At 37.8% G+C, this 14,915-nt stretch overlaps 1 protein-coding gene across 5 annotated transcripts in view; it reads left to right on the forward strand.

The window, feature by feature from the left end:
* The window catches only part of LARP4 (La ribonucleoprotein 4), an 83,294-nt gene extending 68,547 nt beyond the window's left edge, over nucleotides 1-14,747 (forward strand). For all 5 annotated transcript variants that reach the window (XM_044228002.1, XM_044228000.1, XM_044228001.1 and 2 more), the window contains 4 exons: nucleotides 1,190-1,351; nucleotides 8,063-8,187; nucleotides 8,489-8,657; nucleotides 10,227-14,747. In XM_044228002.1, coding sequence (XP_044083937.1) covers nucleotides 1,190-1,351; nucleotides 8,063-8,187; nucleotides 8,489-8,657; nucleotides 10,227-10,565 — 795 coding nt within the window. In that variant the 3' untranslated portion in view covers nucleotides 10,566-14,747. The remainder of the gene's footprint in view (nucleotides 1-1,189; nucleotides 1,352-8,062; nucleotides 8,188-8,488; nucleotides 8,658-10,226) is intronic.
* The last annotated feature ends 168 nt before the right edge of the window (nucleotides 14,748-14,915 follow it).

Consider the following 14,915-nt stretch of genomic DNA (forward strand, 5'->3'; position numbering starts at 1 on the left):
AGACGAGCATGCTTTCAAGTAGGAAAGGCAGAGTGGAAGTGCCTTTGTACAGGAAGGAGATTTTAGCTAGAGATAAAATTTAGTATTTGTAAGCTTACAGAAAGTAATTGAAATCATAAAAGTAGATGAAATCATTCAAGGGACTCTGTAAAGCAAGTGATTTAAATAAAGTGGTCAAGAATGGAACTTTGGCAGCAAAGTAGCTTTGGGCTGAAGAATGAGATTACTTAGTATGTTGTTGCTATATCCAAGCAAAATCTGAGTAGAGAGTGCTGATAGGCAAATGGATGTCTAGGTTTCAGGTAAAGGTCTGGGCTGACAGTATTGAAAGTGTAAAATTCAGTGAGTTTTGGCAAATTTCCAGTGGTGTATAGCCAGAAAGTGACCAAAAGTGAAAAAGATAGTTGTAAAGGTTGTTTGCATATAGGTTAGTAGTTGAAGGCATGAATAGTGGCTATCACATAGGGAGAGTATGGAAGTGAAAAGAGTAGTAACCGCATAAAAACTGAAACTGTCAAAGGGAGTAGGTAGAGAGCCGTAAGCACCTGATTATGAGATCTGAAAATCAAGATAAAGAGGTATCACAGAAGCTAAGGGAGGAATGAGCTCCCAAAGGAAAGAATGTATACTGTGCCAGCTTCTATATGAGGTTAGGGGGGAAAAAAGTCTGTCAGATATTGCATTGTGGAAGGCATTGGTGACTGGTCAGCGCAGTTTTAGTGGTGATTGCAGAGGTGAGGAAGTACAAGTGAGAGGCTTGTCAGGGAATAGAATGGTGAGCAGAAAGGCAGATCAGGAGATTTTTTCAAGGAAGGATATTCTTGTGAAGACTATATGGAAGGAGAAAAGCTAATGGCAAATTTAGGTCACACAAGGGTTTTTATTTTTGTTCTGGAAAGGGAATAACAACTTAGAAAACAAATAGTGGAGATTTGGTTAGCAGGCTTAAGGAATGTGTCACAATTTGCAAAAAAAAGGAGAGGCAGTTGATGAAAGGTAAGCAGGATTGATAAAAAAAAAAATAAAAGCTCAACTGAGAGGAGAAGCCAGGAATTTATAGGAGAACAAACAATTCTGTGCATTAGTATAGAGTTAATTTTGTTTGTTTCCTCATAGTTCTCAGCTTCTGTGGTACAGGATTAGGGAATGAGATTGGCTTGTGATCTGTTTTATGATTTGTGTCTTTTAGAGACCCCCGTCTTCATCAGCTGAAGCAAAGGCTCCAACACCAAAGTTTGACTTACTAGCCTCAAATTTTCCTCCTTTACCTGGAAGTTCATCGAGAACTCCAGGTGAACTTGTTTTGGAGAGTAGGATGTCTGATGTTGTTAAAGGTGTCTACAAAGAAAAGGTAAATACTGAGGCATCCATCTTTTACTTGTGGGACCATAGCTAGCCTTTGTTTGCAGTTATTATTTGAATTTTTATTTGCACTTAATATGTATTTCTATCATGCTTTTTTTTTTTTAATATTTTATTTATTTATTTGACAGAGAGCGAGATCACAAGTAGGCAGAGAGACTGGCAGAGAGTGAGAAAGGAGAAAGCGGACTCCCTGCCGAGCAGAGAACCCGATGTGGGGCTCGATCCCAGAACCCTGGGATCATGACCCGAGCCGAAGGCAGAGGCTTTAACCCACTGAGCCACCCAGGCGCCCCTCTATCATGCTTTTTATTCATGGGATTGTTAGTTTACTTTGAGTATTATAAAAAGATTTATGATGAAGCTACATAGGCCAGTAAAGCACTGGGTGTTGTGTAAGACTGATGAATCACAGACCTGTACCCTTGAAACAAATAATACATTATATGTTAATTAAAAGTAAAATAAATAAAAATTAAACCAGTTCAAAAAAGTAAAGTGTTTCTTCACTTTTGCAGGTCTTTGGTATCAGGCAACTCATCTTGGTAGAACCAATTAATGCAAACTGGTGGAAAGTGTTATTTGGCGCTGAAGCCTGTAATTAGTGATGTAAATGAATTCCAAGTTTGGTAAAATTCAGGCTTTCAAGTAATGGAGAGTTGATATCGAAGACATAGGAAATCAACCTTTAGGATAGGTCCCCCTCCTAAAATATTTTTGAGTGTAGACCTCTTCTTGTACTAAGTCTTCACACCCAACATATTTTTCTCATTTTCTTCTCTTTTTTTCTTAATTCAGTTTTTAATTTTATAGGACATACACATGGTACAGTTAGGCTCATAGTGGAAAAATAGTAGACCTGTGCAGCCATTTGACTAGCTTTTTCTCTTGTTTTCCCCCTATATTTCTAAATAAATGGTTATCTACTATTTCTTTTTCTTTTTTTTTTCTTTTCCTTTCCCTTTCCCTTTCTCTTTCTCTTTCTCCTTTTTTCTTTTTTTTAAGTAATCTCTGCACCCAATGTAGGGCTTGAACTCACAACCCCGAGATCGAGTTGCATGCTCACAGTATACTTTATTTTCTTGACTTTACAAGTTTCAACGTTATCTATTAACTTTCCATTTAGAACCTAAGGATTTAGCTCTCTTAAGCCAGCATACTTTTCTTACCCTCCCTGTATATTTTACTCCATTGTTTCTAGAATACCATCCATTATAAGGTTCCCTAGATTTAGTATCATTAAGAAAGTAAAAAGCAGGGCTGGGTGCCTAGGTGGTGCAGTTGGTTAAGCAACTGCCTTCGGCTCAGGTCATGATCCCAGAGTCCTGGGATTGAGTCCCACAGTGGGCTCCCGGCTCCACAGAGAGCCTGCTTCTCCCTCTGACCTTCTCCCCTCTCATGCTCTCTCTCACTTTCTCTCTCTCAAATAAAGAAATAAAACCTTAAAACAAAACAAAACAAAAGCAGGGGTGCCTGGATGGCTCAATAGGTTAAGCCTTCAGCTCAGGTCATGATCTCAGGTTCCTGGGATCCAGCTGTACCACCCTCCCCCAAGTCAGGCTCCCTGCTCAGACAGGGAGTCTACTTGTCTCTATGCCACTCCTCCTTCCTCGTTCTCTCTCTCTCTCTTTCTCTCAAATAAATAAAGCCTTTTAAAAAAAGGTAAAAAGTATTGCCAGTTAGATTAGGATATACCATCATTTGTAAGTCACATCTTGATCCTCCCCCCTCCCCCCGAACTGAACCTCACATTATACTGCCATTATTTCTCCTTACACTCTCAGTGGCTTGCTGCACAGTTGTGTAGCTGGGACTTGACTTTACCATCATCCTGAGAATTTTCCTTACTTTCTTTTGTTGAATCCTCTTTCTTTCTTACTCTTGTTTTACTTTCCTTTTTTATGGTATGTCACATCTTCCTGCGCTTCCTGAATTAGTGGTTTTTAGTATAAATTTCTTGAGATCTTGCATTCCAAAATGTTTTTGTTTTCACATTGGACCAATAGCTTATTTCTGTAGAGATCTGCAATAGAAATCATTTTCCCGGGCGCCTGGGTGGCTCAGTGGTTAAGCCGCTGCCTTCGGCTCAGGTCATGATCTCAGGGTCCTGGGATCGAATCCCGCATCGGGCTCTCTGCTCAGCAGGGAGCCTGCTTCCCTCTCTCTCTCTCTCTGCCTGCCTCTCTGTCTACTTGTGATCTCTCTCTGTCAAATAAATAAATAAAATCTTAAAAAAAAAAAAAAAAGAAATCATTTTCCCATGGAATTTTGAAGGTATTTCTTTGTCTTCCCCTGTTTACAAAATTGTGCAATATTGTAGTTATTTCATCAGCCTTAAGATAGACATTTTTCCACCTTTGAAAATCGGTGATTAAACATTACCCTTGTTTAAGTGGCAGTGTTTTTTCTTAGTAATACATAAATAATGGTGTGTTTTACAGTTGATGGCTTCTCCCATTTGGTGTATCATGATTCACACGTACATACATTTTTAAAGAAGAAGAATAAAGTGTATCTCCCCTTGTGATCTCAACTCACGGTTGTGGACAGTAAACATCACAAATATCTGAACGATGCCATGTGTCTCCCCTTCCTTTTTACAGTTCCTCCTATTTCTTCCCTTCCTCCCCGTCAGAGGAAACATCCTGACTTGGCAATAATAATTTTCTTGCTTTTCTTTATAATTTTACCACTCCGACTTGGGAAACCTTTTCTGTAAAGTAGGTCTAGAACGTAAATATTTTGGGCTTGTGGGCCACATGCTAAAAACTTAAAAACCACTCTTAGCACATAGGCCATACCAACAAAACTCAGAGGCTGGATTTGGCCAGCAGGCCTTGGTTTGTCAACCCCTAATATAGAGAGTATACTGTTCAGTGTGCCTGTTCTTGAATACAACATAAATGAAATACGTATTCTCTTATTTCTTTGATTCTATATTGTGTGAAATTCATCGGTGTTGATAGAAGTAGTTCATTTTATACTGTGTATTCTTTGTAAGAATATCCTTATTTTGGGGCGCCTGGGTGGCTCAGGTCATGATCCTCAGGGTCCTGGGATTGAGCCCCGCATCGGGATCTCTGCTCATCTGAGAGCTGCTTCCCCCTCTCTCTCTCTACTGGCTTCTCTGCCTACTTGTGATCTCTGTCTGTCAAAGAAAGAAAGAAAGAAAGAATACCCTTATTTTACTGTTGATGGGCACTTGAGCTGTTGGGGGTTTTTTTGTTTTGTTTGTTTGTTTGTTTTTGACATTATAAGCAGTTCTGTGTGTGTTCAAACTACACATACACCTTGTTTTTAGGTATACATAGTGGAATATGTATGGGAGGGATAGGGCTGAGGGATAGGGCATCTAAAATTTAATTACAGTTGAGGTCAACTTACCTTTTCATGTTGTATTGGCCATTTGCGTTTCTCTTTGTAAAGTGTCAAGTATTTGGCACCTTTTTTTCCTGTTGGGTTATCACTTATCTTCTTTTTTTTTTTTTTAATATTTTATTTATTTATTTTACAGAGAAAGAGAGAGAGAGAGAGAGATCACAAGTAGGCAGAGAGGCAGGCAGAGCGAGGGGGGATAAGCAGGCTCCCTGCTGAGCAGAGAGCCCCATGCGGGGCTCAATCCCAGGACCCTGAGACCATGACCCAAGCCAAAGGCAGAGGCTTAACCCACTGAGCCACCCAGGCGCCCCGGGTTATCACTTATCTTACAGATTCATGGAATTTTTAAATTTATTTTGGATACTAATCCTTTGTCAGTGACATATATTACTAATTATGGTTTGTTTTCAGTGTTTAGTATTTGCGAGTGAAAACAAGTTCGTATTTTAGTATGGTCCTATTTATCAGTCTTTTTTTCACAATTTGTTCTTTTTTATATCTTGCTTAGGAAACAATCTGGCTTCCAGAGATCCTTTTTAGAAACCTCTCGTTCTGATCCTTCTATGACCTCTTTTTACCCCCCTCTCTGAGGCTTGTAGGATCTTTATTTATCCCTGGTATTCTGTGAAATGTCTTGAAGGTGTATCTTGCTATGGCTCTTTATTAATTCATTGCACTGGATACTTGGTAGACCTTTTCAGTCTGGAAACTCGTCCTTACATGCTAGAAAATTTTCCTTCATTATCTCTTTGATAAATTCTTCACTTCCCTTCCTTAAACTCTTGTGGGGTTTGTTTGTTTGTTTGTTTTTTAATTTATTTGACAGAGAGCTCACAAGTACGCAGAGAGGCAGACAGAGAGTGAGGGGGAAGCAGGCTCCCCACTGAGCAGAGAGGCCGATGCAGGACTCTATCCCAGGACCCTGAGATCATGACCTGAGCCAAATGCAGAAGCTCAACCCACTGAGCCACCCAGGTGCCCCCTTCCTTGAACTCTTAATTTGATATGGCACCTTATAGGTCGAACCTCTGATTTTGTTCTGGCCTTCCTAATTTTTATTTTTATACTTGTCTATATATAATTCCACAAAGTTTTTCTGAATATTACCTTTAAATCTACTGAAATTTGGGGCTGCTTGGGAGGCTCAGTTGGTTAAATGTCTGCCTTTGGCTCAGATCTTGATCCTGGGGTCCTGGGATCAAGCTCCCTGCTCAGTGGGACATCTACCTCGCCCTCTCCTTCTGCCCATCTGCACCCCTCCCCTCCCCCACTCATGCTCGCTCACTCTCTCAAATAAAATCTTAAGCGGGGGGCCACCTGGGTGGCTCAGTGGGTTAAGGCCTCTGCCTTCAGCTCGGGTCGTGATCCCAGGGTCCTGGGATATCAAGCCCCACATCGGGCTCTCTGCTCAGTGGGGAGCCTGCTTCTCCCTCTCTTTCTCTCTGCCTGCCTCTCTGCCTCCTTGGGATCTCTGTCTGTCAAGTAAATAAAATCTTTTAAATAAGAAACAAACAGACCTAGTGAAATTTGTATTTCATCAGTTGATTTTAATATCCAGGGCTTGCTATTAGTTTTTGTTTCTGTTTTTTTAATGGGTGTGTGTGTGTTTGAGAGAGAGAGTGTGAGCAAGGGGGAGGGACAGAGGGAAAAGCAGCCTCCTACTGAGCAAGGATCTCAGTGCGGGACTCTATCCCAGGATTCTGGGGTCATGACACAAGCCAAGGCAAATGCTTAACCGACTGAGCTACTCAGGCATCCTTTGCTATTGTTGTTGGGTTTTTTTAATTTTTAAAATTGTGTTAAGGGGCGCCTGGGTGGCTCAGTCAGTAAAGCATCTGCCTTCAGGTCAGGTTATGATCCTGGGGTCCTGGGATCAAGCCCCGCATTGGACTCCCTGCTTAGTGGTGAGCCTGCTTCTCCCTCTCCTCTGTGCCACCCCCCCCCCAACCTTAAGCTCTCTCTCTTGCTCTATCTGAAATAAATAAATAAATAAATAAATAAATAAAATATTTTTAAGTATGGTAAATTGCACGTAATATAAAATATACCAACTTAAAGGGTGCCTGGGTGGTTTAGTCAATTAAGCATCCAACTCTTGATTTCAGCTTTTGTCCTGATCCCTCAGGGTGGTAAAACAGTGTGGTGTCTGCTTGAGATTCTCTCCCTCTGCCCCTTCTAAAAAATTTACCATCTTAAACATTGTTCAGTGTGTGCAGTTCAGTTGTGCTAAATACATTCACAGTGTTGTGCATCTAATCTCCAGAAATTTTTATCTTGTAAATACAAAATGCAGTAGGGCACACCTGGCTAGCTCATTTGGTAGAGCATGCAACTCTTGGTCTCTGGGTTGTAAGTTCAGACCCCACATTGGGTGTAGAGATTCCTTAAAACACAAGATCTTTAAAAAATAATAATAAAGTCAGGGCACCTGGGTGGCTCAGTCGTTATGCGTCTGCCTTCAGCTCGGGTCATGATCCTGGGGTCCTGGGATCGAGCCCCACATAGGGTTCCGTGCTCGATGGGCAGCCTGCTTCTTCCTCACTCACTCTCCCTGCTTTGTTCCCTCTCTTGCTGTGTCTCTCTCTGTCAAATAAATAAATAAAAATTCTTTAAAAAAATAATAATAATAATAAAGTAAAAGGGTATACCCATTACACGGTGACTCCCATTACCCATTACCTCTTCCCTCAGCCACTGGCAGCCACCATTCTACTTTATCTATATAAATGTGAGTACTCTGGGTAACTTGCGTAAGTGAAATCATGTAGTATTTGTCATTTGTGACTGGCTTATTTCACTTAGCATGATGTTCTCAAGGTTCATTCATTATGGTAGTGTGTACCAGTACTTCGTTCCTTTTATTGCACAGTAACATTCCATTATATGGATATACCACATTTTGTTTATCTGCTCACCAGTTGATGACTGTTTAGGTTGTTCACGGTTTTTTGGCTACTATGAATAAGGCTACTATGAAAATGTGTGTAGACCTATCTTCTCTTGGGTATATACTGTTGGGTCATACGGTAACTGTTTAACTTTTTGAAGAACTATCAGACTGTTTTCCAAAATGCACCATTTTGCATTACCGCTTTCAGTGTATGAGAGTTCTGATGTCTCCAAATCATGACAAACATTTGTTTCTTATTGGTTATAGCCACCCTAATGAGTGCAAAGTGATTTCTCATTGTGGTTTGAATTTGCATTTCCCTTAATGACTGATGATGGTTAAACATCTTTACAAGCGTTTATTGGCCATTTGGACATCTTCTTTGGAGAAGTATCTATATGAGTTAATTTTGAAATATGTTTTTACTTTAAGGATAATGAAGAGTTGAGAGTTAGTTGCCCAGTGCCTGCAGAGGATGAACAGACAGACTGCACCTCTGCCCAGCAACTCAGTATGAGTACCAGTCCTCCATGTACAGCTGAGCTTCCTGCATTAAGGTACAGGTTCAGTATAGAAAATCTTCTACAATAAGATTACTTTTTCAGGGCGCCTGGGTGGCTCAGTGGGGTAAGCCTATGCCTTGGGCTCAGGTCATGATCTCAGGGTCCTGGGAACAAGCCCCGAATTGGGCTCTCTGCTCAGCAAGGAGCCTGCTTCTCTCTCTTTCTCTCTGTGTCAAATAAATAAATAAAATCTTTAAAAAAAAAAAAAAAAAAAAGATTACTTTCTCTTCTGATTGTTTGCTCAGCTCTTTGTTTGTGCTATACTAAGTCTAATGTCAAGCTCTCTTTTCCTTAGCACAACTCAACAAGAAAAGGATCCAGTAGAGGATTCCACTGTTCAAAAGGATGTTCTCAACCAGACAACTATACCAGTTTCTTCCCCAAGTACTGCAAAGCCATCAAGGACAAATAGTACTTCGCCATGTAATAGTAACATAAATGCACCTGTAGCTGTGGCCCTACAGGTAACTTGAGGAATTTAGTATGTGGGGGGAAAAAAAGTAATTGGCTAAATAATAAGTGGTTTGTTTTTTATTTTGTTTTGTTTTTGCATAAGTCTTTATAGAGCAGAGTCATTTGGAAATAGCCCAAATTGAGGCTGCCAGCCTCAAATGAAACTCAGGAAGTTTAAAGTCACTGTGAAGAAATGGGAAATTTTAGCCATGTTGAGATAGTGAGGAAGTAACTGTTCATTCTGGGGTTTTGTTGTTGTTGTTGTTTTAAGATTTTATTTATTTGAGCAAGAGAGAGTATGAGTTGGGGAGAGGGAGAAGCAGACTCCCTGCTTCAGCTGAGTAGGAAACCCCATGCAGCACTCCATCCCACAGCTCTGGGTCATGACCTGAGCCAGAGGCAGATGCCCAACCAACTGAGCCACCCAGGTAGCCCCAATTCTGTTCTGTTTTGTTTTGTTTTTTTAATGGCCTTTTTTTTTTAAGATTTTATTTATTTATTTGACAGAACAATAGAGAGTACAAGTAGGCAGAGCAGTAGGCAGAGGGAGAGGGAGAAGCAGGCTCTCCACTGAGGAGGGAGCCCAATGCAGTACTCGGTCACAGGACCCTGCAATCATAACCTGAGCCAAAGGCACAGCTGCTTAACCAACAGAGCCACCCAGGTGCCGCATTAATGGCTTTTTTTCTGATTACCTTCTAGTTAAGTGAAACTTCTTTCTTACTCAGGTTATGATGAGGTATTATTTTTGGTCTAAAGGGACTCTGAGCCCTTTTGAAGTTCCTTTTTTAATAATGTTTAACAAGTCTTAGGGCTACTTCTGTTATTAATCAGTTTACAGAAATCATTTTTATAATTAGGGAAATACAAAAAAGCAGGGCAAAAACACAACATTTTAATAATCTTTTCATTCATTAATATAACTAATTGCATTTTGGTATAGTTTCTTTTTTCTAGGTTAAGGACATTTTATTTTCTTATTTAGTAATAGTACAATGGCAGCTACCGATTACTGAATGCCTGCTGTATGCTAAGACCAGTGCTAAATACTTTTCACTTGCTTTATCCCATTCACATAAGGCCCCTGTTGTCCTTTTTTTACACATGAGGTTAATTAAAACTTTTAAATAGTCTTCTATTAATATATTATTTGTTCCCAGCTGCTCTGTTGAGAGTCTTGTGAAATCCATCTCGGGGTTCTTTGTAGCCATGGAAGAGAGAATGGAATCATTTTATTTCATCAGATGAATGTACATTATTTACTTAATCTGTCCTTCCTTATTAGACATTTAAGTTGTTTGCAGTTTTTTCATCACCATAAGCAATGCTGACATGAGCATCTTTTAGATTAATTCCTCAGGTGACATTATTGTATCATATATAAATTGCCAAGGCTTTTTATTATTTCAGCAAAAAAAAATGTTTAAGATTACTATAATACACTTTAATAATAGTGTATATGAGAATGCCTGTTTCCCTTTTCTAGAAGATAGCTTACTGATTTTCTTGTGGATCACACTATCATTTTTGTACTTTATTTAAAGAATGTACCATAAATTTTTTTTATCTTCACTTCAAAGGAACCCCGAAAGCTAAGTTATGCTGAAGTGTGCCAGAAGCCCCCTAAAGAGCCGTCTCCAGTTCCTGTGCAGCCACTGCGAGAACTTCGCTCCAATGTAGCCTCTCCCACCAAAAATGAAGAGAATGGAGCTCCTGAGAAGTCCATTGAGAAATCACATGAGAAGCCTGAAGCAAGGGCTAGTAAGGAGTATTCTAGCTTCCGAGGCAATACCATTCCCAGGGGAGCAGCTGGAAAAATCAGGGAACAGAGACGCCAGTTTGGCCATAGGGCTATACCTCAGGGAGTGACTCGACGTAATGGCAAAGAGCAATATGTGCCACCCAGATCACCAAAGTAAAGAAACAAACAAAAAAACTATTCAAAAACTTCTCTCTCTTCCCATTAAACTTGAGCCGTGGCTATATTGAACTGTTCTAGAGGGGAGGGGGTAGCCAGGAAGGAAACCGGAGAAAAGTGTCTGTCCTTAAATCATTATGGATTTTGGAGTTGTGAGCAGTAGAATCCAAAAATTCATCTCTAAAGTGATTTTAAAATGCTGGAGGATTCCAATCAGTATAAATATATATATATATGTATACATATATAAAAATATAATTTTTCTATTTTTGTTTTTGATTTTAATTTGCAGAGATCTTCTGCCTAGAATCAATTTTGAGGGTTCAGATTTAGCTTGAAAAAAAAAAACATATTACACATCCTTCAGTACAGGAGATGAGGGAGTGAGAGAAAATATTTTTTGAAGAAACATTTCTGTAAAATTAGAAATTACTTTTTTTAATCTATTTAAAGTTTGGCTTGGAGAATGCCATCTCTGCCTATATGGCCTTGTGTTGCAAAGCAGATCAGTGGCTAGGGTGCCTGTTGTGTGAGTGTGTGCAAGAGTGATTGAAGCCAAATCTGTTGCCATGTTAGTAAATGATTTGAAAACTGAATGTAATACTTGAGTAGATTTTTTTTTCCATTTTGAAATTCAGTCTGTCTTTTTGACCTTAATATTTCATTCAACAAGCTGTTAAGCTCTGGTTATACTTAGAGATGTGACTATCAATCAGTTTGATACTCAAGGAAAGAAAGGGGGTTATTCAAAAAATCAAAAATTTGTTTTAGGTCTGAGTGGATAGGTCAAATGGACTTCAGAGGTTTAAACTGCTTTGTGATTTTCTGCCCCACCCCACGCCTAAAATAGGAGACAGGTTTTTTTGTTACTTCATTGTCATTCTCTGTTCTTTGACTACCCACCCCCAAAAGCAAAATAACCAACATCTTACAGAATTGTATGTTTCTAATGGCCTTGACAGTTTAGTCAAATCATATAACTATTCTAATCTCCGATTGAACATTGAAGTAGTTTACTCTTCTGTTCATGTATTTAGAACTTTAGATCCCAGAATGGTAGGTCAGACTGACCCTACAGTAATTTATTTGTGTTCGTGTTAAAGATGAAACATTGTAACTGATTTCTTAAAGTGTTAAGTAGTGTAGAAGTAAAATATATATATATATATATATATATATATATATATATATATATATATAAAAGGCTTAATTTGGGGGTGACTTTTTTCTGTTTACAATGTATTTTATCATCATCTTCCTTTTCTCCCAAAAAACAAAAAAACAGTTTGGAATTCACAGAAACAGAACCAGCAAGTCATGGTATTTTTTGACTTAAGGTGAGAAAGATAGTTGAAGAAAATTAATAGTACATACTTTCTCAGTGAATAAAGTTGTAGCTGTCATATTAAGTAGGCAAGTTTACATGCTGGTGTTTAGAAAATGGCTAAAATATTAAAAACCATTTTGCATTAATCTGTTTTAAGTCATACTATTTTCAGAGTTCCATGTACGGTGGGGTTTTGTTTTCTTTTTAGGGATAGTTTGTAATAGTCAAAACTGTCCCTTATGTTAGTGAATTACATATGTACAAATTGAAACTGTAAATTGTGAACACTGGAAAGAACCATTGTGACATAGAGTAAACATCTTAGTAATATATTAAAATGAATGTAAATGGAGGTTAAAATTACATTACTGTGAAACTCATCTTCCAACTCTAAGTTAATCTTTGGAGATTTGTATTAGTAGGTAACTAAACACTGCACATTTCTGTACAAGCCAGGATTATCATTTCTTTGTAATTTATTCAGCTTGGCAATTGCTTTTGATTTGGTGGATTGATAACATGGTATAATATATTTAAGCAGTTTGAAACTATTCATTTCTACACACTATTTTTAAAAATCATCTACTAGATGAAACATACAATAAAACTACCTGTGCTGAAATTTGGGGGAAGTTTAGGTCCTTTAAAAAAAAAAAAAGTATTAATAATCATTGACTACATCTATGATAAAAGTGCTTATTTTGGTTTACTTAGATAATGCTGCAGTTGGTGGAAATGATAAACATTTAAAGTGTTAACACTCTGTGAATGCATTGGATTTAAGAGAATAAACATTTTATAAAAATCACTTGGTAAGGATTATAAACTTAATTATTGCACTTAAGAATGAAACATTACTTTTTTACAATGTCACAGAAATAGGCTTGTATTACTTGTATGCTTGTGTGACTTACTGTTAGTCCCCCCAACTTCTAAAAACTAAATGTTCTAATTGAAACAGAAGAAAAGAGTCTTCTTTTTGAAGAAAGCAACTGTGTTCTTGCCTTTTTACCCAAAATGTTATTGGAAGTAGAAATTTGAAGACATGATCATTTTAAAATTTCTTATAAAATACATAGTGTTTTTAATTTAATTTGCTTCATTACAGTTAATAGTTCCCAGTTTGGTGGGATATATAGGGAAGAGTGTGTGTGTGTGTGTGTGTGTGTGTGTGTGTAATATATTTTTTTTCACCGTATGTATTTAGCATTTATTTTATTACAGCAGATTTAAGGTTTGTATGAAAATGATGCCTGTGAGTTGTGTGAAACTGTTTGGATTTTTTTCCAGCAGTTCTCTGTAACTGATGCAGGTTGGGCGCTTACTATAGTTCAGCTATTTATTTGGTTCTGTAGAGGGAGGAATTTAAATGTCAAATTTTTCTCTTCATCCTTATGACTTAACATTTCCTTGGATTGTTGGAGGCTAAAAGTAGATGCAAATGATAATGAGTATAGTATAGTTTGGTGGTTTTCTGTCATAGTTCTTATTGCATGAAGAGAATAAGAGTCACACAAGTTCATCACTTAGCACTTCATAGAGAAGGTATTTGGAGATCACTGCAAGACCTGTCTCCATTTTCTATCCTATCATTGAGCTTTTCAGGATATCTAGGGCCTGTCTCTACTTGAGTGATTCCATTTTTGCAAGTATAGACTGGCATTCAAAAGAGTGATCCATCTAAATTTTATTCACTTGAATTTTGGAAGAAGAGAAGATCTTTCGGTAATCAGGATTTATTGTTGTCATCTTATGTGCTCGATTTGCATGTGGTCTCAAATGACATGCTGATTTTTTATTTATTTTTGGTTCCTAAAATTAAGGTAGTTTGAATATTGCTTTACATTCCTTTTTAAATAACCAGGTTGGCTTTGCAAAAGGCTTAATGATGGAGTATTTGATCTGCTGGTGCAGAAAATAGTATTTAAAAGTTCCTGAATACTTTTTTTAAGCTTTATTAGTTATGGCCTTAATAGTCTTTTGGCTTAAATGTCCACTGGTTTTACTTTGACACAATTAAACAGCACTGGGGATAAGTCTCTTGATACTTGTGTTGGGCGGGTATATTAACCCTATTTTAAAAGTACCATTTTGTTTGTTTTTATAGAAAAGGTAAAATGCAAGAGGACAGTGTATTCCTTTTGAAGGTTTTTATAAATTAACGTATGATGAGGTTTTTTTCCTAATTTTTTATATTTCCTTACAATGTGGTAGCCACTAATTTAACTTTAGGCTTTTCTGGTGTATGCTAACTTAGCTAGTCTGAGCTTCCAAGAAGATACATAGACATTTCAGTTTTTATTAACTGAATGAGACATTTTAAGAAGTTGAAAGAGAATTTGTGTTCAAGTTGAAAGTAAATTCTCTTTCGAAATCACCTGATTATTAAATAATTTTATTTTTTAAAAACTAACAGTTTTTTATGAATTGAGTAGACAGTTCCTAAAAATACAACTCAGATGTCAACAGGCTGTGTATAAAATAAAATGGTTTTCTTTTCAGTTTTGTAGTACAAAACACTGATTAGTGTAGATAAAGAAACATCTACATCGATGGTGGGGTTTTGTTTTGTTTTGTTTTTGCCTGATTTACTTGTCTTTTTAGTGACCCCTATTAAATGTTTGGGGTCAGGGATCAGAACCAGTTACCCAGCTTCTATTTTGTCCATTTCTTAGGTTTGTTCCTGTTTTCCAAACTGCCCCCTCCCCCCAAAAAAAGATGGTGTGACACATGCTCATGCATATTATGTTAAAATGAGTACATCCTTGTATTTGTATTTCTGTTTTCAACATTGCCAAGGTGCTATGGGAAATTAAAGTAACACAAAATTAGAAAAAATAAAATTATTTAAAAGCAGGACTGGTTTCCTTTTCTCCAGGTGGTTTATGTCTAATGACTACTTGTATTTATTTTTCCATAATTCTGTGTGTTGCCTATTCCCTGAGTTCTATCATTATTCTGGTCTCAGGTCTTTGTTTGGTTTGGTTTGGTTTGGTTTGGTTTGATTTGGGGGAATGGGGTACA

This window comes from Neovison vison, chromosome 12 (genome assembly GCF_020171115.1).
Source record: "Neovison vison isolate M4711 chromosome 12, ASM_NN_V1, whole genome shotgun sequence".
NCBI classification, from domain to species: Eukaryota; Metazoa; Chordata; class Mammalia; order Carnivora; family Mustelidae; genus Neogale; species Neogale vison.